Source organism: Neolamprologus brichardi, chromosome 14 (genome assembly GCF_056152115.1).
Source record: "Neolamprologus brichardi isolate AB-2024 chromosome 14, ASM5615211v1, whole genome shotgun sequence".
Classification (NCBI taxonomy): Eukaryota; Metazoa; Chordata; class Actinopteri; order Cichliformes; family Cichlidae; genus Neolamprologus; species Neolamprologus brichardi.
In genome coordinates, this window is record NC_142117.1 from 28,479,525 (window position 1) to 28,506,659 (window position 27,135).

General features: G+C 40.2%; 2 protein-coding genes across 6 annotated transcripts; both read left to right on the forward strand.

Moving 5' to 3' along the window:
* Positions 1-141: 141 nt before the first annotated feature.
* glod4 (glyoxalase domain containing 4) lies at positions 142-4,675 on the forward strand. The gene is made up of 9 exons (XM_006801537.3): positions 142-275; positions 461-510; positions 1,503-1,623; positions 1,727-1,871; positions 3,203-3,339; positions 3,464-3,550; positions 3,640-3,753; positions 3,835-3,921; positions 4,012-4,675. Exons 1-9 carry the CDS (start codon positions 186-188, stop codon positions 4,075-4,077), a joined length of 897 nt encoding a protein of 298 aa, XP_006801600.2. The 5' UTR covers positions 142-185; the 3' UTR covers positions 4,078-4,675.
* A 140-nt stretch (positions 4,676-4,815) lies between these two features.
* On the forward strand, positions 4,816-26,947 carry bltp2 (bridge-like lipid transfer protein family member 2). Of its 5 annotated transcripts, none has more exons than XM_087851070.1 (40): positions 4,816-4,946; positions 5,492-5,631; positions 5,756-5,882; positions 6,035-6,084; positions 6,163-6,304; positions 6,386-6,504; positions 6,599-6,659; positions 6,733-6,919; positions 9,104-9,227; positions 9,316-9,440; positions 9,535-9,602; positions 9,687-9,823; positions 9,975-10,129; positions 13,527-13,720; positions 14,001-14,298; positions 15,041-15,246; positions 15,355-16,405; positions 16,497-16,688; positions 17,017-17,219; positions 17,666-17,784; positions 17,852-18,075; positions 18,197-18,387; positions 18,544-18,643; positions 18,748-18,947; positions 19,041-19,338; positions 19,424-19,581; positions 19,761-19,967; positions 20,952-21,051; positions 21,268-21,450; positions 21,542-21,663; positions 21,768-21,923; positions 22,412-22,533; positions 22,617-22,797; positions 22,991-23,077; positions 23,570-23,680; positions 23,760-23,895; positions 24,177-24,301; positions 24,386-24,487; positions 25,566-25,700; positions 25,787-26,947. In XM_087851070.1, exons 2-40 carry the CDS (start codon positions 5,561-5,563, stop codon positions 25,970-25,972), a joined length of 6,753 nt encoding a protein of 2,250 aa, XP_087707196.1. In that variant the 5' UTR covers positions 4,816-4,946; positions 5,492-5,560; the 3' UTR covers positions 25,973-26,947. The 5 variants fall into 5 exon arrangements, with proteins under 5 accessions (XP_087707196.1, XP_006801595.2, XP_006801598.2 ...); XM_006801532.3 differs by having other exon boundaries at positions 5,495-5,631; XM_006801535.2 differs by having other exon boundaries at positions 5,495-5,631; positions 10,011-10,129.
* The last annotated feature ends 188 nt before the right edge of the window (positions 26,948-27,135 follow it).

Consider the following 27,135-nt stretch of genomic DNA (forward strand, 5'->3'; position numbering starts at 1 on the left):
ATTGCTAAACGAGTCCTATAGTAGCCGTTTTATGTTTTTTTTTTTACATTTATTGACGCTTCAAACTTGACGCTTGATCATAATCTCGCGAGAAAACAATGACACATTGGTATGTGTTCATTGGTGATTACCAGTCGAGCACAGAAAAATCGATACGACCACAGGTAGCACGGCTGTCAACAAACATGGCTTTGAGACGAGCGCTGCATTTTGTTTTCAAAGTTGGTGACAGGGCCAAAACTGCCACCTTTTACAGAGATGTTGTAGGTATGAAGGTAAGTTTTCTGAGCTGCATTTAAATGTAGGATTGGACTAAAGCCGCCGTAGATTAGCAGCTTTTTGCTGATGTCGGATAATTTCAGGGTTGCACAACCTGAGAAAATTTCCATAGTTATCATTGTATAAGTGGAAGTGGACATCACTGAATTGTAATGTTCTCACTACTTGTTATTTATTTCAGATTTTAAGACACGAAGAGTTTGAGGAAGGCTGCAAGGCAACTTGTAATGGGTATATAAGACACAACACCAGTTGAATCTTGAGCTCAGTATAACGCTAAATAAAAGTCCTGTGGGGGGAAAAAGTATTTGCCACCTTCCTGTTACACTTTCATGTTTCAGATCAAGGTCAAACAAATCAGGGCTTAATGAAACTATGTGTTGCCCCCTAAACCTAATAACTGGTTATGCCACCTTTGGCAGCAATCAAGCGTTTAAGATAACGGTCAAAAGGTCTTTCACGTCACTGTGGAGGAATTCTGACCAACTCTTCTTTTCAGAATTGTTTGAACTCAGCCACAGTGGATGGTTTTCCAACATGGACAAAACGCTTTACGGTCAGATTTACGTCTGGACGCTCTCTCTCTCTCCCTCCCCTTTTAAGCCATTCAGAGGTAGACTTGCTAGGGCGTTTTGGTCTGTTTCTTATTGTTGAATCATGAACACTGACCTTAAACGAGGCAAGGGAAACGTGCAGTTCTTTAAATGTTGTTCTGGGTTCTTTAGTGACTAGATTAGTTGTTAATGCACTCCTGGAGGAATTTTGGTAGGCTGGCCACTAATGGAAAGGTTCACAACTGTTGAAAGTTTTCTCCATTTGTGGATAATGGCTCTCACCATGATTTACTGGAGTCCCAAATCCATACAAAGGGCCTTGTAATGCTTTCCAGACTGATAGTGTTAGTCACTAACTGAACTATCAGTGACTTTTTTTTCAAATGTGTTTCTTTAGATCATGGCATGATGTGTTTCTTTTAGATATCTTTCAGCCAGGTTCTGTTAGGTCTGTCTCATTTTTTAAAAAACATTGCCAGTGGATATTTTTTTTAATTCACTCAGGTTATCTTTGACTAATATTAAAATTTGTTTGATGGTCTAATAAATATCACTGTAACAAACATGCAAAACATACAAAATCAGGAAGAGGGCAAATATTTTTTTCACAGGACAATGCAGATGTTGATACACTAGTGGTAAACCTGCCTTCACCCCCTACCTGTACAGCCCCTATGATGGGAAATGGAGCAAGACAATGGTTGGCTTTGGTCCAGAGGATGACCATTTTGTTGCTGAACTGACCTACAACTATGGTGTGGGAGAATATAAACTTGGCAATGACTTCTTGGTGGGTGAGAGTTTGTTTTCACATTTCATGCAGGAAAAGATTGTCTTGTTATTCAGTGTACAGTGGCAATAATGGGATATTTGTACGTGTGTTTTCATGTTAGGGGATCACTCTGCAGTCGAGCCAAGCTGTAAGCAATGCTAAATGTCTTGGGTGGCCTCTCACTGAGGTGGGAGAGGCTCTGTATCTGACTCAGGCTCCTGGAGGCTATCCTTTCTATCTGGTGGACAAAGAGCAACCTCCTAATGGTGAGTGTCACACAAGTCAAATCTGCCTGCTCCTTCTTCAGCTTCTTCCTCTTTTTCTTGGGTTTCTAGCAGGCTGGATGCAACAAAGGCATATTGTTTGTTTTTTGTTTTTTTTTGGGGGGGGGGGTTGCTTCATAAACCTCCATCAAGGATCAAATCCTTACATGCAGTCTGGTATGCACAAACTTAAATGAACACTTTGTAACTTCATATTGATCAGAGTTCAATATTGACTTTAGAGAAAAGGCTGTAATGTCCATTCTTGACAGTTCTGATCACATAGGGTTTCTCTCCATGACATAGTTGGAGCGATCTATCAAAACCTGCTTAAGAGTTTCCATCTCCTCACATGTGCCACACATGTTCCACATATGGATGCTTCCTCACTAGTGACAGCTGTTTAATCTGTCTCTGACCCTGTATGAAAAAAGGCATATGATCACTGAGCTGGAATCAGAATCAACAGAATTAATCCCGGAATTATGTGGAAAAAGTGTAAGCAGGTGCTGGGTAAGAATTTTAAGAAGACCCAGATGTCTAAAGTACAGCAACTTAATTCTGAATCTTATTTCTTTTAAGGGTTTATTTTTGCACATCCAGAGTCACTTTCCAGCAGTCATAAAGAGTGATTATCAAAACACCAGATGCCAGTATATATGATGTGAATCATTTTATAAGCTAAAATACCAAATTACAAATAAAAGAGTTGCTAATTTTCACATATCAGTGCACTTATTTAAAAGACATTATTTAGACATAATTTTAAATTCCATATCTAGGCTGCGTAACCATATCTTCCCTTAGAACCGAAGAAAAAATAATATTCCCATTGAACTTGTGATTTCCTGCCTCTTTGATGCTAAATGAAGCCACCCAAAGAATTTAAATATCAATGGAAAGTCCAGGATGTCCTCTGCTCATACATCATGACTTATTAGGGTAGGTCTAATAAGTCAAGATATAGACCAAAAACAAATGCCCATTGCGGAGGACATAAATGAATAAGCTGGTTCTCAGAAGTGTATATATTTATTTTTTCATATGCAGCCAATGACACACAAGTGAAGTGTGTTCACACAGTGGTTTGATCCTCAGCCCATCTACTCTGCATGTATCCTTAGCGCAAGATACTGAACCCTGAGTTGCTCCGGTGTGTGTTTGTGTGTCTGTGTGTGAGGTTAAAAAAGACAATTTTATGAATATGTGTGTTTATGGCTGAATGCAACTTGCAGTAAAAAAGTGCTGTAAGTGCTCAAATAGAGTAGAAAAGGACTACAGAATTACCCATCTGTTAACCTGTTAACCACTTACTTTCTGTAATCTGTTCCCAGACCCTGTGCAGAAGGTTTGTCTCGGGGTATCAGACCTCCAAAGATCGACCCACTACTGGTCCACACTCTTGGGGATGAAAGTGATGGACAAAAATGAGGAAAAGAAGATGGTGCTCATGGGATTTGCAGACAGTCAAGTGAGTCAAAGAAATTAAACGTTAAACCCTAAGATAAGTTTAAAATAGTTCTATTGTTAAAGTTTGAATTGTATGTTTGTGGTTTATGTTGATGCCTGAGTATTATGTGTCAATTTTTTTGTAGTGTAAACTGGAGCTTCGGGACATTGGAGGGATGGTTGACCATGGAACAGCTTTTGGGAGAATAGCGTTTTCATGCCCGCGGGAGCAAGTAAATTATCATTTTCTAAACAGCTAATGTCAACTTGCAGATAAATTATTTCCAACAACATTATAATAAGAAATTATTACGCTCCTCAGCTGCCGGATATTGAAGCCTTGATGAAAAAGGAAAATCAGAAAATTCTCACCCCATTGGTCAGCTTGGACACTCCTGGAAAAGCTACAGTAGAAGTGGTTATTTTGGCTGATCCTGTAAGCACGTTCCCAAAATAATGCTGAAATGATGTCAAATTCATTAAGTGAACAATATTAAACGTAAAATGTTTGCTTTAGGATGGCCATGAGATTTGTTTTGTGGGAGATGAGGCCTTTAGGCAGCTTTCCATGTTGGATCCCAAAGGAAATGAATTCCTTGATAAGGTTGGTGTTACTATAACACATAGCCCTCAAATGCTTATCCAGCATGTGTCAGATATTCACTGTGCTTGTCATCCTTTTAACACTTTTCAGGCTATGGCTGAAGATAAAAGTGATGAATGGTTTGCCAAACACAACAAACAGAAGACTGCTGCATGAGATGGAGCAGCCGACCTGTCAGTTTTCATCAGTTAATGAGGATGAGATGCCGCACAACGCACCTGTAGCATAGATCTGCCTTAGGCTGGCAGCGTAAGATTAATTTTGTGTTATGTAAAAACATTTGTGCCCTGAGATGATGTAATGAACCACTTGTTATGGAATTTTTTTCCCTATAAATATTCTTCCTAAAAGCAAGGCTGAGTGATGGGCAAAAAACATTAAGTCAGTTTTATCTATAAAAGACATTTCAATGTGATCTTAATTTTGTGCATATGAACCTGTTGTTTTATATTCTATCCATGTCTACCTGTATTTAGAAAACATGTGCCATACAGCATAATAGAAATTAATGAAGGAGAATTTGCCTGATTTTGTATGTTCTTCCTCATTAGTTGAAGCATTTTGCATATATGCAAACAATCAAATGACCAAAAGGCTGGCAGGTGCAGGAATGTTACCTGAGAATGTAGAAATACGTTTTTTTCCCAAAGGGGGGTGGCAGAGGAGTCTAACACTTGTGTGCACAATGGGAATAAATTGTTTATTTGGTATTTGTAAAACTGATGTCTGACTGGAATAAAGGTTGCGCATTTTATTTTCTTGCTTGTTTATGGATTAGTTTAAAGTTGGTGTGAACCGCTGAGTAATATGTGACTGTTTAGTTAAAGATTACTTGCTTAGACAGCGTTACTGGCCAATCCCCAGCTCCGCTCCCACCACTGCGCTCCACCAAGCTGCCAGTGCCAGCTGAGCACGGCGAGCCGGAGAACAGTGTTTACTAAGCTCTGAGTCAACTGTCACATGAAACTGCTCTGTCTGCAGCGTTACACTGCGCTGCGACAGCTCGGTGTTGTGAATATGTCAGGGTAAGTGAGTTTTGTAAGAGAGTGAAGCCAAAAAGACCAAAGACGACCAACAGGCGCAAAAAAGAGTGCCAACTGGCAGTTCCGCTAAGTTAGCGGTAGCGTTAGCGTGCTACAGTGCTAGCCCAGATTTGCTTAAGATTTTTGGATGACGCGGCGGCAAATTTCGTTAACTGTTTAGTGCTGGGTTACTGGCTAATGCTGCTGCTGCTGCTGCTTGGCAGTGAGTGCTTCTCACTGGCGGCTAGGTAATGGGAAACAAGTTTTAGTAGAGGTTTGTGTTTTCTTTACACTGTTAGCTGAGCGATAAAGTTTAGCTAGGTGCTGTTTCGTGGTCGGTTTGTAATTACACTGTAGTTAATTAGCGGTGTTAGCTCTGTGAGGCTAGCTGTTAACGTTTTCCACAACGAACGGTTGTTAACTTGTGTAGAAAGTGTTGCCCCAGCTAATTACAGTTATAGCAACTGTTTGCAAGCAGTCGGTGTCACCTATCAGTAGTGGGTGGAACCTGGATGTTGTGCTTAAGTACATCTCTTCCTCTTTGACAGCAGCTGAGAGAAGATAAGGAGCAGCCAGACTCATGTCCCAAGATTTGGGTGTGAACAACTAGAGACACAATGTCTCTCCTGCTGATATCATTATTTTTAATCTTTTTGCTGGCTATTGGTGTGCTGTGTGCCATTTTCAGGTGAGGAATGTGTGGAAATTTCTACAGTACAGCGATCATTGGTATGGTTTAAACTGCAAGCACTGCTTAATAGATGTTTCCTTGCTCTCCTCATTTAAAGTAGCACATTTTCCCGTTGTTCTAGGTGGCTCATATGTACCCTGGCTGTGCGATTCTTCCAAACTGCCCTCAATGCTCATCTGAAGATTAAATCAGTAGGATTTTTTTCTGTCCAAGGAGTCAGTATCCAGTTTCACCCCCAGCATACTTTGGTAGGACACGCTTTTGTTTACATGACATTTATGTAGTCGGCACATGCTAAACAACCACTCCCATGTCAATGGTTCACTTCTGACTGAGTTTGTGTACTTTACCATCTATCAAATGTATTTTTTTTATCTTGCTGTAATTCTGTGAATGGCAGGAAATTGACAGGATATGGATTTCAAGTAAACTTCTAAACCAGGATTTACCGTAAGTAGCTTAATGTGTTGCCCAGATACTCTGAGATAAAACAGTTAGCAGCAAATAATATCATAAGTCGTGTTTCAGGCGATACCTGGCATTCTGTGTTGGAGAAACCAGAGTCCGGTTTGACTTGCAAGCACCACTAAAACCTTTGGTGAAGCAGAGCCATGGAAAAAAGTCGGCGAAGATTTCTGTCAGCCCCAAAACGCTTCGATTCTTGTCACAAGTATGAAGGCTGGCGATAAGTTAACATTTCTTTTTATGCTTATTTGTACACAATATCTCACTTCCTGTTTTGTATTTCCAGTTGCTGTCATTCCACATCAGCTCCATCAACGTGATGGTCCTAAACCTAGCACTGCCAGAATCTCTATGGCACATGACTATTGCAGGTATCACCTTGTTACTTGACCACCAGAGTAAAAGGTATTATTTATTTTGGTTTATAACTAATCTGACTGAATCAATAGTTTGTATTAGTTGTCCAAAATTAAATCCATGTTGAAAAATTTCTTTACAGGTTGGCATGGAACTTCTCGGTTGGACAACTAAGCAGTAAAGTGCTCAAAAGCAGTGAACTGGTGAGTGGAGTAACTGTCACTGAAATAGAAACAGGTGGTTGAATGTTTGTAAATGATGTGCTCTCCATATTAGGACATATGTTTGGCTGAAGTGGCACTTAGCCTGTTGCTATCTGGAGATGTGAGTTTACCAGAGATGAAGCCAGGTTGTCTGTCCCTGAGTGTGAGGACTCTAATGGCAGAGCTGCACGAGGGGCTGTTCCTCAGTCAACTCCAGCTTCCAGCAGTTTCCCACAAAGAGAAAGATCATGGTGCATTTGGTGAGTAACGTTTGACCTCTGAAATGGAAGCAATGATTTTTAAGTATAGTGTTTATCCATCACATTCATTTGCATTCGTTCTTTTCTCCAAATTGTAATCTATAGTACTGTGCAAAAGTCTTGAGCCACCTCTCATTTCTTTGTATGTTGCTTCCAAGGAGTGAGACTGTTGTAATTTTTCAAAGTGGTCCAGGCATTCTGAAAGTCTTTTAATGTTTTTTTTAATGGACATTGACCGCTTGTTCCCTCATTTTCAGTCCAGTCCTTGTAAATGACCATCTTCAGAGGAATGTTTTTGCTGTTAAACTCCTTAACATTGATCATTCAAGCTTTTTTTTTTTTTTTAAAGGGATGAACCAGTGTTGTGTCTACACATTGCAGACAACTTAGCAAAGAACCAGTTTTAAATTGTATCTTTAGGCGCTTTATTTGTTCCTTTTTTTTATTGAGTCTACAAAAAATGCCAAACATGACACAGTTTGGCAAACATAAAATAGTATTTTTGCACTAACAAGGTGATTCACAGACAGTTATTAGCCAAATATAATGAATATCTGTGCATGGTGTGCAGTGTGTCCTTAAAAAAACATCTGATGAAACTGCACAGGTGCAGGGCAAATTAAAGTGTGAAGCCTAAAAAAAAAAACTACCTACAACTGATTAACAATCTGGACAGACACAAAGGCACATCCCCCATCTCTCCAGACCTTAATAGTATTGCGGTATCATCTTGACAGAGAACAAAACAGCTAGTGTCCAAAGAAGAGTGTTGAATGTCCTTCCAGAAGCCTGGAGAAGTATTTCTAAAGACTACTGAAAGAAATTACTAGAAAGCTTCCCAAGTGTTCAAGCTGTTTTGAAGAATAATGGTGGCTATACCAAATATTGACCTTCAAGCTCATTACATTTGTACAGACTCTGTTTTTTCCTTATGAATTGTATTTCCACACATGTTTGAACATGTTTCAATAAATCACTCTACCTATTTCCCATTTTCCTACCAAAATATAAAGAAATTATGAATGACCCAAGACTTTTGCACAGTACAGTTTTATCCAACCACTGCAGTTAACTTTCAGTTTATTTCATTCTATTTTTCAAGTCTGATTTGTTGTATTGTTTTGCATTCATATTTGTACCATTACAGATGGTAAAGTTTTAATAATCTTTTTTTTTAATGATATGTTTATTGAATTGGAGGGAAGAACCCTTATGAAAATCACATTTTAAAACGGTCTATCCTGCAATTAGTATTGTCAAGTGTTAGATGAATAAAGAACAGTGCTTTGGCTGTTGTACATCCACAGGACCTTCACTCTGTGCTGCCCTACTTGTTGTTTTTTTCTGCCTTTGCATTTGCATTTGATCTTTTGCGTGTTCTAAAAGTGCCTGGACATTTTCCATCATCTGTGATATTTTTAGCTGTTCTGCTAACCAACCAGAAAATGAAAACAAGGTCATATCATAGCTCTTCACTGGCCTCTGTGAGTGTTTGAAATGTCCTTAATAATAAAGTTTTACCAACACAGTCAAAGTAGGACTAAGTTATAGATTCATTACAAAAACAGGAGAAAATGTTTGAAAAGCGTTTAAAGCAAGATGATTTTTTTCTTCCGTTTCTTTATAGATGCACAGGTCTGTTAGGCCATTGAATCAGATGTTAAAAATAGCTTGCAGTTAAAAACACGAACATAAACATTGCACATACAGTTGAGGCTGGTGGTTCTGTCCATGTAAATAACTACTAACATTCTCACGAGCAAAAAAGAGGAAATGACACGTAACCTTAGTATGTATTTTTATAAGAAACATATTTATAGATTAGTAGAAAATAATGCATTAAAGTTGTGTTGTTAGTGATTTAACTTCTCAGTATAATCCCAGGTTGCTCTGCCTTCATATGCAAAATCAGTTGCATTATTAAGAATCCACCTCCACTCTAACAGTTATAATATTAAGTGTAGTCTTAAACAACATGCATGTTACAGAATAAAATCCCGTGGAATATGCACAATGTCAGAAAGTCAACACCTGCGTTTTATTAAAGGTTGAAGAAGTGCTAATTTTGTCTTTCTAACTATGTCATAGATTTTTAAAATTCAAATGCCAGCTTGATAGGCTTGACATTTTTGATAATACTTTACATAACACTAATTTAATTACTGAAATACTATTTCCTTTTAGAGTGTGAAAATGATGAATTTATCCAGACTGAGACTGTGGAACGCTTTCATCAGCTGATTCCCCACAAGGTCAATGTGGAATTTGATAACACAAACATCACCCTGTCGATGCACAGCCAGAAACGGTGAGTCACCATTTTACATCTAGCTGCGTATATACTGTGATCACAGTTGTTTCAGATATTTTATGACCCTATTTTCTTACCTGTACAGACACCTGAACTGGACTCTAAAGTCTTTAAAGGTCTGCTACGGACGTGACAACGAGCAGCTTCCTCTTAAAAGCTTCACTCCTGAGCTGAGCTTTCCCCAGAGCAGCTTGGAGCTCCTTCTCGAGGGTAAGTGGACAGCTGGGTGCCAGACTTATTGCAGAGAGAGTTGGAAGGAGGAAGAAGTCGTGAATAGCACGCTCTTTTTTTTTTCTGCTGGCAGATGGACTTCTGCTGTCTCAAAGTAGGCAAAGAATTCTTTGTGTGAACACAATCAAGACAACCCTGCAGGTGAGGGAAATGCTTTAAGGCCACATTGCATCGTTTTGTAAATCAGTTACTCAGACTTTCTCCCTCGTGTCTCTGTGAATTTAGGTTACATCAATTGACATCTCAGGGTCAGTCGTCGTCAACACTTGCATCATTCACTACCGTCACCAGGAGTTTTCCCATTGGCTCAATCTATTTCCATGGGAACAGCTATTCCACAGGAAGGAAGCACACAGAAAAAGGCAAGTTGTAAAAGTGAAACTCACATAGTTAGATTGCTGGATTTCTGAAATTAAAACTTAACACCTTTCACCATCTTCTCTTCATTATCCCTGTTTGTGCATCACTCATTCTCTATTGTTTTTGTCCATTACCTTACCTTGTGCGGTGTAGTCCGTTAGATTATTTGCCCACCCTCCTTTTCCTCAGGCGCCTCCCTCACCTGGATGCTCCCGTGATGATCACCACCTCTGTGTCCAACATCAATGTGTCTGTTCAGCTGGGAGACACCACACCTTTTGCTCTGGGCTTCCTCTCTGCCAATGGAGGTACTTGTTGTCATGTGAAGAGTGCATTATGTTCACAAAAGTACCAGATGCAAAATAGTTATACAGGAATATTTATTTTAACATGCTCTTTTTTTAAAGATTTACTCATCTACACACACAAAACAATCGGTTAAGGTGTGTAGAATGGAAATTGGACACCTATAGCATTTTCTCAACAGTTAATTTTTCCTTGGCATGAAACTGGAAATAATCAAACCTGGTTTTTGCCACTGTCCAGGATTATTTAGCGTCTGTTTAGTCGGCATAGTTAAGGTTTTACAGTTTTCCCATCTGCTGATTGCCAGACAGTGCTCAATGTTAATGATGCTCTATATAGCAGAGTCAGATGGTAAGCTCAGGGTTAGTACAGTTGCAACCATTAATTTAGTTTATTGTTACCATTACAGGGCTCGCAAAATCGCTAGCCCGACGTTCCAGGGCTAGCGATTTTTTTCAGTCGGGCTACCAAAATCTATCTCTGCTCTGCCAGTCGGGCTGTCATAGGAAGGAAAAATATATGTCAATGCTTTTGCATTCTTTCGGAAATGTAGCTGGGTAATTATGTCATTGGCATCGATGAGCCACTGTCAATATGTGACATATTGAAATCGCGTTTGAATTTGCGCTTGTTTTTTGTTTTCACTTTGCAATCGCGCAAACTGTGTATAGAGAGCGACAACACTGATTGGTGAGTGACGATAATTTGCGCACCAATTCCTCTGACATCGTCTTATCAATCGTTAGCTTACTATGCAAACATGACAAGTGAAATCTCCTGCAGCAAGCTTAAACATGTGAGAGGTTGATCGCGCAGAGGATTGCTGAGCGTTATGTGAGTGCGTGTGTAAAAGCAGCAGGATATATATTTTAGTTCTGCTGAGCCAAATAAGACAGGTCAGGGTGAAGAAGTGACAGCCAAAGAAAAGCTTACCACAAAACGGAAAAGTTATGACAAATCAGACTATGAGGCAAAAAGAAAGTGCAGCTTTATGGTTTCATGGACAAAAGAATTTCTGTGGCTGCAATATGACGAGCTAAATAACCAGGGGTGCACATAAGTGGTCCGCAGGTGCGCATTCGCTGTCAAAATAAAAAACGCGCACAAGATAAGAAGTTGCAACGCGTGTTTGCGTACATAAGATTTTCTGGAGGAGGACAGACATTTGTTTAGAACTCTTAAAGATGTCGAAGAAGCTCCTTTAAGCAGTTACTTTGGTGTTCCTCCACCTCCAAAGAAATGTCAGAAGGAGTCCGAACCACAAAAGAAGCACGTATTCCCGGAAAAGTGGTTGCAGGAGGTGAGCTGGCTTCAAACAAATGATGAACGCACAGAGATGTGGTGCAGAATGTGCCGTGAAAATCCCACTCTAGCGGTCTGTAGTGTTGGACCCAATAAACATATGCTGGAGCGAATATATTGACAGCAGAACTTTTATTTGATGTTGTGGTTTCATTGACACAAACACTCCCGCTCTCTCTCTGCTGTCACGTCCGCTCCCCCTCCGACTGTCACTGCCAACATATAAAGACACACAATCAATGTCAGATCCCAGCACACCTGTTCACACCGCTCCTGCGCCGCCCCGGGAGCTCACTGTGTCACCCCTCCTCTGCAGCTGGCCAGAGACCACACCCACGCCACATGGTCAAAAACAATGCCTTTTATATGGACGCAAACACGCGTTGCAACTTCTTATCTGGTGCGCATCTTTTATTTTGACAGCGAATGTGCACATGCGGACCACTTATGTGCACCCGTGTAAATAACATAATATTCTGCCGGGCGTGTTGTTGGTTTTCCCTTGAGTCGACAAGCGCCTTTGTTACTGGGACCAGTAATTTTAAGAAAGGCCCCCATTAGAACCCATGAGAAATGCATGAATTGCTCAGTCTGCAATATCTTTCCCGGAACAAACACCAATTACAAATAACATACTAAAAATAAACCTGAAAATCTGTTTAAAACAGCGTACTATGTTGCAAAGAGTGAACTACCACTGGCACAATTTAGCAGTCTTTGCAAACTTCAAAAAGCAAATGGCCTCGATCTTGGTTCCACTTGCCTCTTACCTGTGACTTCAGTGGAAATTTCAAATTCAGGATCTGACACAGACTGATTCATGTCCTACACAGTTCTTACAAGTTCATAGAAATTTCTGTTCAATTAGAACCAAGTATTTGAGTTGATGATTGTAATTTTTATACAATGTTGTAATTTGTGTTTCAACAATTTTTTGATTAATGTTTTGTTTCCGTTACAATATTATACTTTAATATATAATATTCTAACGAAAACAAAACAGGAAACAAAACATCAATCAAAAAATGGCTCTCTTTTTTATTCGGGCTACTTAAATTTATTTTGGGCTACCAAAAACTGAAGAGTCCCTGCCCGAAGGGCTACCAGGGATTTTGAAATTTTGCGAGCCCTGCATTAGCCACTTTTACATATCTAAGAACAGCCAGAAAAATAAATAGAAGTAAAGAATTTTTAGAAAAATAACCTGGAATTTTGTGTGACTTTACCTACCTGACTACCTTCAGTTATTCAGCTGAAATTCTTGTAATGTAATTCCTGTACTATAGTGGGTTAGATCATTCACCACTTCCCCTCTCTTGCACTAGCAGTTGTTCACATTGAGCCTTCTACCAGGACAACAAGCTGTTAAGAATTACCCATACAGTATGCAGTATTGCAGGTGGATTCTGCTATGTTAAACCCCAGCACTCCTTACCTGAAAAGCTTTACTTTACTTACACTTTGTTTTTACTTTACTTTATTATGTACAAGTCTCCTCTATTCTTGAAACACATTTTCCTTCATAACCTTGTTCTATGGGTAACTGTTCGGCCAACCTCTTTCAAACATGCGTAGATTAGATAAGGTTTTTCCACAGGGCCCTTTTTAAATGTTACTCATTAACTTTTTCTACTTCAAGCAATGACGCTAGAAAGAGGTCTCCTTTTATTCAGAGTCACTTGAATTGAAAAAGTACTAAAGACATGGTCTGAAAAGTGAAGCTAGTGCTTAAATGCGGCTAAATGAGTTCTTTTTAATTGCCACCAGGGGACCACTTAGAAATACTTGCTTTCTGACATCAGTAAACTTTTTCCTGATCTCTTTATGGGCACATAGTTTCAGGTCATATCGAATAAAACATGAACATCATTTTGAAAATGGTGGTATTTATTAGAGTCTAAAGATTATCGTAGACATTCTCATTGGCTAATAATTTGTAATTCCCAGTTCTTAGCCAGTGTTCTAGGTTACAAGGTTGAACCTACATCTCCCTCTGTGTTTACAAAAAAAAGTAAAACTGTGACAGTGTTTATCTTTTATACTGTCTATGCTTAACTTACAGTGTTTTTTTTGTCTGCACACCCTTTGTTTCTTCAGAACTGCGTCATATCCTTGACATTAAAGTTGAGAGTGAGAATCAAGAGTCCCAAAATGTGCACGAACGTGCCTCGCTGTCCTTGGACAATTTCTGGTGGAGAGTGGGTCAGGGGTCTCATATCCAGCAGGCACCCCACCCTCCTGGTAAACATGTATGGGGAGAAGCTCTAATCCTAGACTCACTCAGCCTGCAGGTAGGACTGCAGACAAACCTTTATAAACATTTGTATCTTTCTATACTGATGCTTTATATTATTTTTTCCACTTTATTATTCATAGCTAAAGCTTAAATTCTTATCAGCAACCTTCTTTGAAGTGACTTGTGACTGATATTGTTTGTTTTTTTACAGTTTAAACTTGGGAAATCTTCCAATTTGTCCAACTCTAGATTATATGAGCAATGCAAAATCAGAACATGTGGTTTCACGTTAAACTGATTTTAAGGATTTCTTCTTTAATCTCTTCTCCCTCCAGGGGAGTTTGAACCGACCCCACATGAAGTCAAGCAGCCAGCCTCTGAGTCTGAACGTTGAGTCCAGCCTGAAAGGGCTTCAGGTGGAGCTTTCAGAGACCTGTGCACTGTGTCTGTCTCGCTTGCTGTCTCTCATGTGTTTTCCTCGTCATCCAGAGTCACAGCTGCCAGATGTGACTTCATTGTCTCCTTGTAATGACGACACCATAAAACCTATCCCCTCCTCACAACTACACCTGCTTTTTAAAGTGGACTGCTGTCTAGAGGACGTTAATGTCTTCACACTTTCTAATGTTGCAGGTAAGGAATGAGCATTTTTATTATAATACAGAGCTGTTTGACTGAAAAGACTGTTTTACAGTTTTAATTCCAAATGTAACTTCTGTGGCAATAAAACAAATCATCACATACAACTGATAAACTTTTTCAGCAACCACTCTGGTAATTGCGTAGTACTTTAAATCATATTAGGACATGTATGCTAAACAGGAAATTGTTTATGTGTAAAGAATAAGGTGTATTCCTTTTCACAGTTAAAACCACTTTTGTCACATAGTTTTTCAGTTTAAAGCATATAGAGCTAAAGGTTTCTTTACTCTGTTGGTAGGCTATCTCACAACACTGCAACAGTTAGGAATTTTACTGTTTTTTGCTAGTTTTACTATTTTTGATTGATGTAACCTTTGGCTTTAGTAAATTGTGAGGAAATTTGTAACTTTTTTTCAAAATCAAAATTAATCTGAATGCATTCTGTCAGTTACATCTCTTGCTTTATAAAAAAAAGAGAGAGAGAGAAATATTTTCTACTGAAGATAATATGTGGCTGCTACTATAGCTCACTTGGTTGAGCAGACAGTCCATGTGCTGTTGCAGAGGTCTAGGTACAAATCCACCTTGTGCCGTTTGCGTTGTAGCTTTCCCTCTACTCTCTCTCCCAGGATACTTCCAAAAGAGACCTCCACTTTCTTCTCTTCACTGTTTTCTTTTTTGATTTGCTTCCATTTTTGCCTGTATTATTTCTTCTTTCTTGTTTCCTGTGTAGGAGCTGTATCTCTGCGGATGGACACTGTCAGAGTCCTGACCTCTGCTGAGAGCTCCAGGGTGTCTCTGCAGGGGGTCAGCTTGTCTGTGATCAAGACAGTCACAGAGAACATGGAAGTATGTTGTCCCGCCTCTCAAACCATCAACCCTATAGTAAAACTCACCACATTAACGCTGTGGTACCACATCACCACCCACACCATACAGGTAATCACATTTGTTGAATTGAATTTATCTGGACTAAATAAATTTCCATCTCAGCATGCTAGCGGTATTTATTTCAGAGTGTATTAATATGTTGATTTCTTTAATTAGGTTCAATGTGAAGAGGATCTTACTGTCGAATGGACGCCACCAGACCACATGGTCCTATATCAGCACATGACTGAAGGTCAGTCGTGTTGGTTAATGCTGTGTGGAGAGAAAGGAGAGGAAAAGCCAGTTAAACCAGTGAACACTGAAGCTGCCTCAGGTCAGAATAGAGACCTGTGTTTGCGTGTTGAACTGGGCTGTACTCGTTTAACTGCTCATGTTACTGATCAGAACTACATTCTGCTGCACATGGATGCACTCTCTCTCTCAAAGCAAGGCAGTTCTATGCATATGCGCTCTCCCTCAGTGATCTTCAACTTTGATGGCAACAATATAGTCTCTTTTAATGACCTAGATGTGGAGACACATGCAGATCTGACTGAAATGCAGTTGCACAGAGACACTTTCCCCTTCCTCACCACTCCTCATAACCGTGTCTGGGTATTGACATGTCCTTCCTTATCTATGGAGTTCCCCTACCAGTACAATTTCTCAAACACATTTGACAAAGCTATTAGTGTGCAGAAGTGGCTAAAAAGTCTCCATCAGTCCCCAACCCAGGCCTCAGCAACCCAACGTCTGCCGCCTGACCTTATCTTCAAAATTAGCCAGTTCTCATTTGTCTTCCTGGACGATGTCTTTGAAATCAAGCTGCGAGACAACTATGAACTGATGAAGGATGAAAGTAAAGAGAGTGCAAAACGTCTGCAGCTTCTGGATAAGAAGGTGGCAGATCTCCGCAAGCAACATGGAGAACTTCTCCCGGCTAGAAAGATAGAAGAGCTATATAGTTCACTGGAGAAAAAGCATATAGAGATCTACATCCAGCGTTCACGCCGCCTCTATGCAAACACACCCATGAGGAAGTCGCTGCTGACCTGGACTGTTTCAGACTTACAACTTGTTGTCATTGCTGATCAGTCCCTTCATGGCCCCGACAGGGTGAGAGAACAGTTGAGGGACATTGATGGGATCAGTCCCTTCCCCAGAGATGGGCTCCCTCTGGTCGTCCAGTGGTGCCGTGCAGTCAAGTTTAAACTAGCTGCATTTTTGGGTAAGAGCACCTTTATATGCCCATTTAAGGCAAAAAAAATGATTTTTTCAAACTTTTTTTTTATTGTTTTACTACTTTTGCTTTGTACCAGTGAGAATTCGGGACTACCCTCGCTACCTGTTTGAGATCCGTGACTGGGAGCTGTCGGGGCGTCTGATTGGCACAGAGCAAGATGGACAGCTGAGAGGTCGGCGCAAACAGACTGTCCCCCTTGGACCACCGTGGGGAGATGTAACAGTCCACAGGAATATGCCACCACTCAAGTTCTACTATGACTTCAAATGTGAGTTATGAGTATAATGTTGGTCAGTCTCCCAAAATCCTGTCTAGATATGCAGAAGAATCTGCTATAATCCTATGACTATGACCAATAAGTGATTTAAAAGTTCAACTGTTTAGACTAAAACTGATGAAGCAGAAGACTGAATTTTCAGGAGTAAATGACGAGAGAAATGTGTCCTTGTCCTTGAACATACAAAACTAGAACTCCTCTAAAAAAGAAAAGTGTACACTTTTCTTTTTAAAATATACAACTACTCAGTGATTATGACTGAATTCAAATTGAATTGAATGTTTCACACTGGAATTGTTACATGTTTTTTTTTCCCTAGCCAACATCTCTCTGTACACTATTGTTTGGGGGCCGTGTTGGGACCCTGCCTGGACTTTGATTGGCCAGTCAGTTGACCTTCTGACCAAACCCACAGCTGATCCCTCGCCTCTTCTGGCCTGGTGGGACAAAAGTCGTCTCCTTCTGCACGGGCGCTGGGTCATGGACATTGATCAGGCCAATCTTCATCAGCTGGCTACAGAGGTAAAACATTGTTTTTTCTTAGTATTTATGTTTACCTGTGACAGGTTATTATCAATATCAGTTTATTTTTATGTTTTTGGCAGCTTTCTCCTTCTTATGTTTTGACACTGTTAGCAATGCCATGATAACCAGTTGTTTACAAACTGTGGGGCAGGAGCCACTGAAGCTGGGGCACAGATAGCCTGGCAAAAATATAAAGTATATTTTATAAATACTTTACTTTAGATTTAAGATGAATAACATATTTTTTTAGGGAAAACAAAACAAGAGTTTTCTGATGATATTGCACTACTATTTGGTTAAGTTTATTCATGTTGGATTCTTTATATTTTTAATAAAAACTGAGGGGTGTTTTTGGCTGTTGAGGTAGAACATTCTAGAGAATGTCTGAGAACCACTGTGCTAAGCAAAATTAGTAACAGGTTAATTTGTTATGATTCTTACAGGATCCCTATAATACCACGGAAAATTTGCACTGGGAGTGGAATAAGCTGAACTTTGACTGGAACCCCGGCCAGTTTGCTTTTAAAGGAGACTTGGATGTAAATGTCAGGACCGCGTCAAAGTAAGTGGAAGCAATAAAAGCAGTGTTTGCAGAGAAACATTCAGTATTAATAAGTGTCTTTTTCCAGGTATGATGATATCTGTTTTCTACACCTACCCAACCTGTGTATGACCCTTGATCTCCAATGGCTTTGCCATGGCAATCCCCATGACCACCACGCTGTAATGCTCTGCTGTGCGGAGAACATTGCAGACGTGACCTCAGGACAGCCTCACGACTCTTACAGAGCGTTTCGCTCTGAGAACCTCAACCTCTCCATCACCATGGACCTTAACCAGCATTGTGACACAGGTTTGTCAAACTGTATTCAATCATCGTTCTATGTAAACTAAATTTACCACACTTACAAACCAGTGTTTTATGTCTATTTTACTTTTGTGAGTTAAAGGTTTTGTTCTTTTTTTCTTCGTAGACACTTATCAGCCCAGAATCCTCCTGTACAGCAGCACACTGCGCTGGATGCAAAATTTCTGGGCCACCTGGACAAGCGTATCTCGGCCAATCTGCAGAGGCAAGCTCTTTCATAGCCTCAAGCCAATTCGCAAGAAGCTTGGTCAGCACTACAAGCAGATGTCCTACACAGCTGCCTTTCCACAACTACAAGTAGGTTTTGTTTTGTTTTTTTCAGTGTGTGCAACAGCAGCGGTCTCAGGGTCAAAGTTTGCATTTTTCCCATCAAATATGCCTCAGTTTGTAACTGTTCATTATATTAGTGTTTTTCTTGATTATTGCACATTTTATATATTGTGTACCCTTTAGGTGCATTATTGGGCCTCCTTTGCCCAGCAGAGAGGCATCCAACTGGAGTGCAACAAAGGCCACGTCTTCACTCGGGGCACACAAAGACTTATTCCACAGGGTAAAAGCAATTTACTTACAGATGTGCTGGATGCACAACATCACATAAAGTACTCTTCATTAGTTTACATGTGTGCGCTTTTGTGTGTTTGTGTGGTGTCTCAGCTGGCACTGTGATGAGGAGGCTGATCTCTGAGTGGAATGTGACTCAGATGGTTAGTGAGCTCTCACAGGTGACAGTCCACCTGATGGCCTCCACCTGGGATGAGACTGCTGACCACCAGATCAACACTCAAGTGAAGAAGACTCACCTGCTCAGCCTGTCATCCCTTAGCTACCAACGACAGAGCAATCGTATGGAGGAGGTAGCAGCCAGAGCCTAAGGGCTGGAGTTTAAATGTATTTTTCACTGCGACTGCATGAATAATTAATGTCCTTATCTGTATCTTCTTTGTCAGGAGGTGAACGCAAAGGATGAAACAAATGCGTCTTATACTCACAAATTGCGTCTGGTGGATCTACGTGCTTCCTGGACAACTACAAACAGAAACATAGCCTTTGGGCTATATGATGGCTACAAAAAGGCATCTGTACTGAAAAGAAATCTCTCCACTGAAGCTTTGAAAGGTCTGAGAATCGACACACAACTGCAGACAAAGAAGCTCAAACGCTCTCCTACCACCTACTCCCCCACCACAGCTCCTACCATACCAGTTGTTGCTTCTGTCAACCGATCAGAAAAAAGTCAAAATGAAGGTAAGGAAGTCACCTGACTAACAAAAAGGCCACGGTTTTAGGCTTTAACATCTATTAACTGATTGCTTTCCCACTTATCTTTCAGGCACATCGATGCTTCAGAAGTTGATTGAGGAGACAGACAAGTTTGTGGTGTTTTCAGAAGAGGATTCAGGTGTCAGCGACCAGCTGTGTGGCATTGCAGCCTGTCAGACTGATGATGTATATAACCGCAACTGGTTTATTGAGTTGGTCAACTGTCAGGTAACTGCAGTAATAACAGCAGTTATATTTCAATAATTTGCCACTTTTCCTTACCCATCATATGACGTTCATGTAGATTGTCACTATTTTTACTTGCAAACTAATCTGTCAAATTTGGATTAATTGATGCAGATTGATTGTCAGGTGTTTATCTTTCAATCATCCTTTGCGTTACTTAGATGATGTTGCGTGGCACAGAGACTGCCGGCTGTGTACTGGTGTCTGCAGCAAAGGCTCAACTGCTGCAGTGTGAGCATCACCCTGCCTGGTATAACGACACCTTGAAGCAGAAGACCACCTGGACCTGTCTGCTGGATGGTATGCAGTATTTTGCCACCATGGAGCCCAACCCATCTGAACAAGAGGACCGACAGTTGTGGCTGGAGGTAGGCTAAGCTCTCACGGGGTCAACTAACCCAGTCGTAGAATTAGGGCTGCAAAGATTCATCGAGTAATTTGAAAAATTTGATTATAAAAGATTCTCGACACAAATTCTCTGCTTCAATATTTTGTTTGATGCACAGCACTGTAGCGCACCGATGTGATAAACGATATAAACACGAGCAAGGCCTGCAACAGAAATCTCTTTAGAAAACTCTGATGTGAAGAAAAGCAAACTTTGCTCCAACTGCTGCTGTTTGTTTAATACAGTGAAAAATCTGTAGAAAGCCTCAAGAAGCCCTTAAAGCCAGTGACCTAAGGGTCGTTAGGTTGGGCAATTAATTATTATTAATATTAATTAATGTCTACACAATCTCAAAGTCTGTTTTCAGCAGCACAAAAACTTGCCTTCTATTAATGCCAGAAAGCCTTCCAAGAGAACAGAGTAAAGGTTTTAGATTGCATATATCTTATTTTATTTGACTTTGTACTTGAGATTATTATATATTTTTTGCATTTAAGAAAATATTTTCTTTAAAGAATTCAATTTGTATTTGGCACGTCCAAAAAGTTTAAGGGTTTAGCTGTTGTTTACAGAAGTTGTCTGCAGTTAAACTTTAAAACATTGCAATTTCTAAATGAAAACCAATGACAGGTCATTCTGAGTGCCATGAAGTTGTACTGTTATGACACTGTATTTAAAAAGATGACACAAGTAACTAATTTGCTGCTTTATTTTAAGTCATTTCAGTTGTTTTTGCTGCAAAATAGTGAGAAATTGACAAAGGGCAGTCTTTGCTGACTGAATAAAGAAATTTGAAAGGCTGTAATTGACATATTCGATGTTTTATAGACTAAACATTTTGTTAGAGAAAATAATTACCATAGTATTAAACAAGATTTACAATAACTGTCTGTTGTTGTTTTTTAACTTAACAGCTTTGTCATCATAGCTTTGAGTTTTTTATTTATTTATTTATTTATTTTAGGTGAAAAACATTGAGGAGCACCGGCAGCGTAACCTGGACTCGGTGCTGGAGCTGATGGAGAGTGGCCAGGCTGTGGGAGGAATGGTTAGCACCACAACAGGTGTGGCCTTTACTGCAGGACACTGAACACACAGTAACTACAGCTGTAAAAATCAATAAATAAAAAACATGACTGAGTGCATGGATGTTTACATTTATACACTGAGAAAGACCCTTTTACTGTCAAGTCTTCTGGCATATTTATATTTTTGTTCAGAGCTAAAATGGGTATTGTAGTTATTGATTGATTCAAATATTGTTTGATCTTTGATTGCAGATTGGAACCAGCCCGCACAGGTGAACGAGTCTCAGCAGGTTCAGCGTATCATCTCGCGCTGTAGTTGCCGGATGCACTACATCAGTTACAGTCATGACATCAACCCAGAGCTGGCCACTCAGATTAAGCCTCCAGAGCTGAGGAACAACCACGAGAAGGAAGACCTGCTGAAGAAACAGGCTGGTATGTTTGACCACCAACAGACCACATATCTTTAAGCATGAGTGCTAATTTTCTAATAAGAGAGTGATTTTTCATTTTTCATTTTTTTCAGGTGCTGTGGACACCTTCACTCTCATTCATCATGATCTTGAGATATCCACTAACCCAGTTCAGTATGCTATGATTCTGGACATTGTCAACAACCTGCTCTTACACGTGGAGCCCAGACGCAAGGTGGGCTAGAGATGCAACAGCTAGCTCATAATTCCCATGCCCTAATAAATGTTTCAGCTTTTGCTGACTGTGTTTCTTCTGTGTTCTGTGTGGTGTTTCTGTAGGAGCACAGTGAGAAAAAGCAGCGAGTGCGTTTCCAGCTGGAGATTTCCAGTAACCCCGAGGAGCAGCGCAGCAGCATCTTGCATCTTCAGGAGGCCGTTAGGCAACACCTTGCTCAAATTAGACGCCTTGAGAAACAGATTTATTCAAACATCAGGGTAAGCGTGTAATTTAAAGTTAAGTGTAAAAGCCCAGAAGTTGACTGTGTTTTTAATTGTCTTTAAGTCCATAAAATTAGTCCTTTGTGACCATCAGTGTAGTTTTACATATGCCAAAGGTCTTGTTAGAGTCAAACAGTAAACCTGAATTGTTACTCTTAATCTTTAAGCACGTGAGATAATTTTACACATCAGTAAAACTGCATGCTTTATACATTGAAGTGTGAACAGGTTTTTTTGCATAGAATATTACGTTAGTAGCAGTTGTGTCTTCAAGTTTGAAAATAAAGACTATCTGGGTCTGTGGAACTCCTAATCATCTCTGCTTAACTCATTAAAAGCAAAGCACACTGCAATATCTGAGTAAATCGAACACTGGATTTTTATAGCAGCTTGCACCATGTTGGACATGTGGCACTGTATTAGTGGAGTGCAGTGCCTGGGTCTTTTAAGTCAATGAAACACTTTGTTTCTTCTTCATCTTGCAGGCGCAACCTGAAGAACTGGGTTGCGATGAACTGAACGAGATTAATGCACGATTGCAGCACCAGCTGAACCAGGAGAAGAATGACATGCAGATGAAGAGTGAAGAGCTCAACATCCTCATCAGGTCTTATGTCAGCACTGATTTGCATCCAGCGTAGAGCAGAGATGGCAAAAATGTAAAAAAACAAAAATGTATCTGTTTTCCAGATGTTTTAAGGATTTCCAGCTGCAGCGGGCAAATAAGCTGGAGTTACGTAAACCTCCCGAGGATGTCAGTGTAGTGAGGAGAACAGAGATCTACTTTGCACAGGCCCGCTGGTGTTTGACAGAAGAGGACGGACAGCTTGGTATCGCTGAGCTGGAGCTGCAGAGATTTATGTACAGCAAGGTGAGCAGATGCTGATAATCCATCCAGAGCTTGGAGACAATCCATCTGCCTCTCACCACAGCCCACAAATTCACTGTCTTTAGTTCTTTACTGCATTTTAAAAACTGGATAAGAGGTTAACATATGTTATTTGATATTCTCCTGCTGATAAGATCACTGAGTGATAACCACTTTGAAAAATGTCTCCTTGCAGCTGAACAAGTCTGATGATACAGCAGAGCATCTTTTGGAGCTTGGGTGGTTCACAATGAACAACCTGCTACCGAACGCAGCGTACAAGGTAAATAACTTTATCAGAATATTCAGATTAGGCTGAATAGCTTATTTTCACTTGCTTTACATTTATTTTCTTTGCTTTTTGGTTACTGAAACTTTGAGACTAGCCAGTCCTCTCTTCTACAAACCACTTTGCATTGTGTCACTTTACAACCAAGCACAATGTGACATATATAGCAGACATCAATTTGAAAACTAACTTATTTGTGCCTGGTTTCCTCTGTGCAGCGTTTGAGGGTATGTATACAGCTGGAACAGTGGCGAGAAGTTTCATATTGTGCATGTGCACCTGAGTCATAGACGCATGTTTGAGCCATTAGTTCACTCAACCTTACAGTGTCTTCCTTCTTTCCTGTGTTCATTTCATCAATGAAACGTGGTGTTTGTCTTTTTCAAACTCAATCTCAGTAGAGCTTTTTCAAATCAAATCACTTTTGTGTGTGTGTGCATGCGTGCGCGGGCATGCGTTTGAATCTAATTCTCTCATCTCTTTTAGGTCGTACTTCGTCCACAGAGTAACTGCCAGTCTGGACGCCAGTTTGCTTTGCGGATCTTCAGCAAAGTGCGCCCCCCTGTGGGAGGAATCTCTGTGAAGGAACACTTTGAGGTGAGAATGAAGACTCTAAAACACTTCTATGGTGCTTGATTGAATGTTTTTTCTAACACTATTTTGTTTTCATCATCAGGTGAATGTGGTGCCTCTCACCATCCAGCTGATGTACCAGTTCTTCAAACGAATGATGGGGTTTTTCTTCCCGGGGAGAAATGTTGAAGAGGAGGAGGTCACAGATGAAGAAGACAAATTTAGGCTGGTTACTACTGGTATGCTTTTATCAACAGCTGTAATATAACCGTAGCACTTCATCTCCAGACTCTCTGTGTGATCATCAGCCTGAAATTTATACTGCCTAAATGATCAATAGTTTCCATTTTCTCTACCAGACTTGCAGTGTCAAGTTGCTTTTCTGTTATGTCATCCCTCTGAGCTCTATGTAGAGCCTCAGCCACTTTGAATATGACCTTGATGTGATACTCGGTGGGAGTATAAAGTGTAGAGTCACCCAGAGGCCAGAGAGCTTATTCTAATATTGTCTGTGATACAGGTATCCCTGTCAAACCTCGGCCATTGTCAGAGGACACCATGGGTGCTATGGGTCCCAGCAAAGGTGTCACCCAGGGACTGAACCGCACTGCTGGGGTTAGAAGGTCATTCAGGAAGGCTCCAGAGGTAGAGATGCTGTTTTATGTGTGCTAAAATGTATAGAAGTTTATTTTAAGGCAGAGTAAGTAGACTTTATATTTTGTCACTCAGCATCCCGTCGATGACATTGATAAGATGAAAGAGCGAGCTGCAATGAACAACTCATTCATCTACATCAAGATTCCACAAGTGCCTCTCTGTGTCAGCTATAAGGTGGGTTTCTGTGCATAACAGCTGCTACATACCTCTACAGTAAGATTCAGTACCCATTTATTTATTGGTTTAAATGCAAAGATCAACAAAAATCATTCATACAAAATATGTTTAACTAAGCATTGTTTAACTGCCAAATATTAGATATTAGAAGATAACTAACTTTGTCACCAGGCAAAAATCTTTTTGTTTTTCAGAAAGGATCGCAATTCAAAACAACCAATTTTTAACCTCTGACCCAAGCTTGTGTTTGAGATGCATTTTGAGATCGTTGGATCATACATATAAAAACATTAATCTTTAAACGGATAGTAATTTTTTAAAAAATTCCACAGCTTAATACAATAAAGCATTAACAAAGCATAAAGCACTGCTTCATTCTGTTCAATATCAATAAAATGGAGAAAAGCCAAAATGTGATGTCCTCATATGAGCACAGAGGGTCTCACCTTGCACTGGGCCTTAGGTTGGCCCTCAGTTCTGTCTGAAACCATCTTAAAGCCAATCCTCCTTTTAAGCCAACTTTACTCTGATAGGCTGCTTACAAAGGCAAGGCAAGGCAAGGCAAGTTTATTTGTATAGCACAATTCAACAACAAGGTGATTCAAAGTGAATGATGTCACACCCATCTGCTGTTCAAACACAAGGTTTGAACAGCAGATGGGTGTGACATCATTCAAGAGCTACAATATATTTAAAAGCTTTTGGCTCACAGGTAGACAGGCTCAAAAAAGATTGTACTGAGCTATGAATGCATCCGACAAACACCCAGAGGTTGTTAGTAAGCATACCATGTTTTCTTTACATAGTTTGCAAACAAACAAACAAAAAAAATACAGAATTTCTACGTTGCACACCAAATCTTTAACCAGCAGTTTTTTTTAAACATAGCTATAAGAAAATTGAAGCTCAGCTTTAGTACCATTCATTTCCTGCATTGCCCAACCATGTCATATTACATACAGTGATTGTTTGTGCAAACACTGACATCATTACTTAAAATGCTGACAATGAATATCCATTAAGAGAACAGATCCCCTTTAATCTTGTGTTTGCCTGTGAAATGTTCGTCTCTCAGGGTGAAAAGAACAGTGTCGACTGGAAGGACTTGAATCTGGTTCTGCCTTGCTTGGAGTACCATAACAATACATGGACATGGCTCGACTTTGCCATGGCTGTTAAAAGAGACAGCCGAAAAGCACTTGTAGCGCAGGTACATTAACGTTCTTATCTCTTCATTAAAGGACAGGCAGATCTTTGATATTTTTAAACTTGTCTTTTTTGCTCCTTGCTGCTCAGATGATAAAAGAGAAACTGCGTCTGAAGCCAGCTTCAGGCTCAGACTTGAGGGGGAAGGCATCTGAAGGGAAGGCGGACAACAGCCTACAGCAGCAGGAAGAAGATGAGAAAGCACGACTCCTCATCGGTCTCAGCACTGCAGACAAGAGCTCCGGCAAGAAGAGTATCTTCAGACGACATAAGTGACGCCTGGAACTGAGTGGATAGTCGTCTACAGCAGCTGCAGGGAAAAAGTACAGAGCATCATTCTGGCTTTGTGAATCAGGATGAAAAAGGGGGCACGATGGAATATTTCAAGTGGATTTAGGAAATATCTTACTGTATCACATGAGCCTGCTGATCTATCTTTTTTTCTTCTTTTTTTTTTTCAGTTAACTCCTGTTGTGTCTTAGGTTTGAATCTCAAGCAGCTCCAGGATAACTGGAGTGCCATTTTGACCAAATATAAATTATTCTGTTTATTTGTGTGCCATTTAAAAACTTCACTCTGGTGTCATAAACTGCAACCTTTGGAAAGAACGACCGCTTTGGTTGCACTGAATGTAGCGAGGAAGGTTTACAGTATGTAGCTGGCACTTCACTGTTACTGTTTCCTCTGCTTCTGAAAATCCCAGACCAACATGCTACTTCCTGCGGGCTCAGGAACACGGTGCACTCTGCTTGAAGAAATGACACTTAACTGAAGCACATGTCACTTGTTTAAAACAAAAAAACAAATATGATCATAGAATATGTTTTATCAATTAAAGCTTAAAGAAACTGATCGTGGCTGTATGACTGTCGCTGACAGGAAGGCCTTTATCCCCATATAAAATGCTATTTTATATTTTCCATGTTGAATGGTGGCCTGCTTCCTCTCAGCTCACTGTTTTTCTGTACCTCACCTCACTGCAATATGACAGGAACAGAGCAACAAAAACATGGTGATGTGTGGTAAAATGTGGCACTCGGTGTGTGTGACAGTATTGTGGCAAAAAAAAAGAATGCGTGTTGCACCTAACTGCTGAGTGTGTTTTGTAATTTGAACACTAAAGCACTTTTATGCAAAGTATTTTGATATTTTTGTAACCGCGGTTGTTTTCCGTTGAATTGTTGCTAAATCCTGAATTTTGTCACATTTCTGATCAGCCCTGAGTATTTCAATTAAAAGGATCGTATCATGGCCCATTTGTGTCAGCTTATCTCTCAATAAGTGTTATTCGTGTGTGTGTGTGTTTGGTCTGTTGATCGATCACTGATCTGACAGCTCTAACTGGAGCGGAATAGCGCTCTTCCCGCGAACACGTGGGTGTCATGGCCGAGACGCAACTGTGCAACGCTGACAGTGAGAACAGACGCGAGGCGAGACGC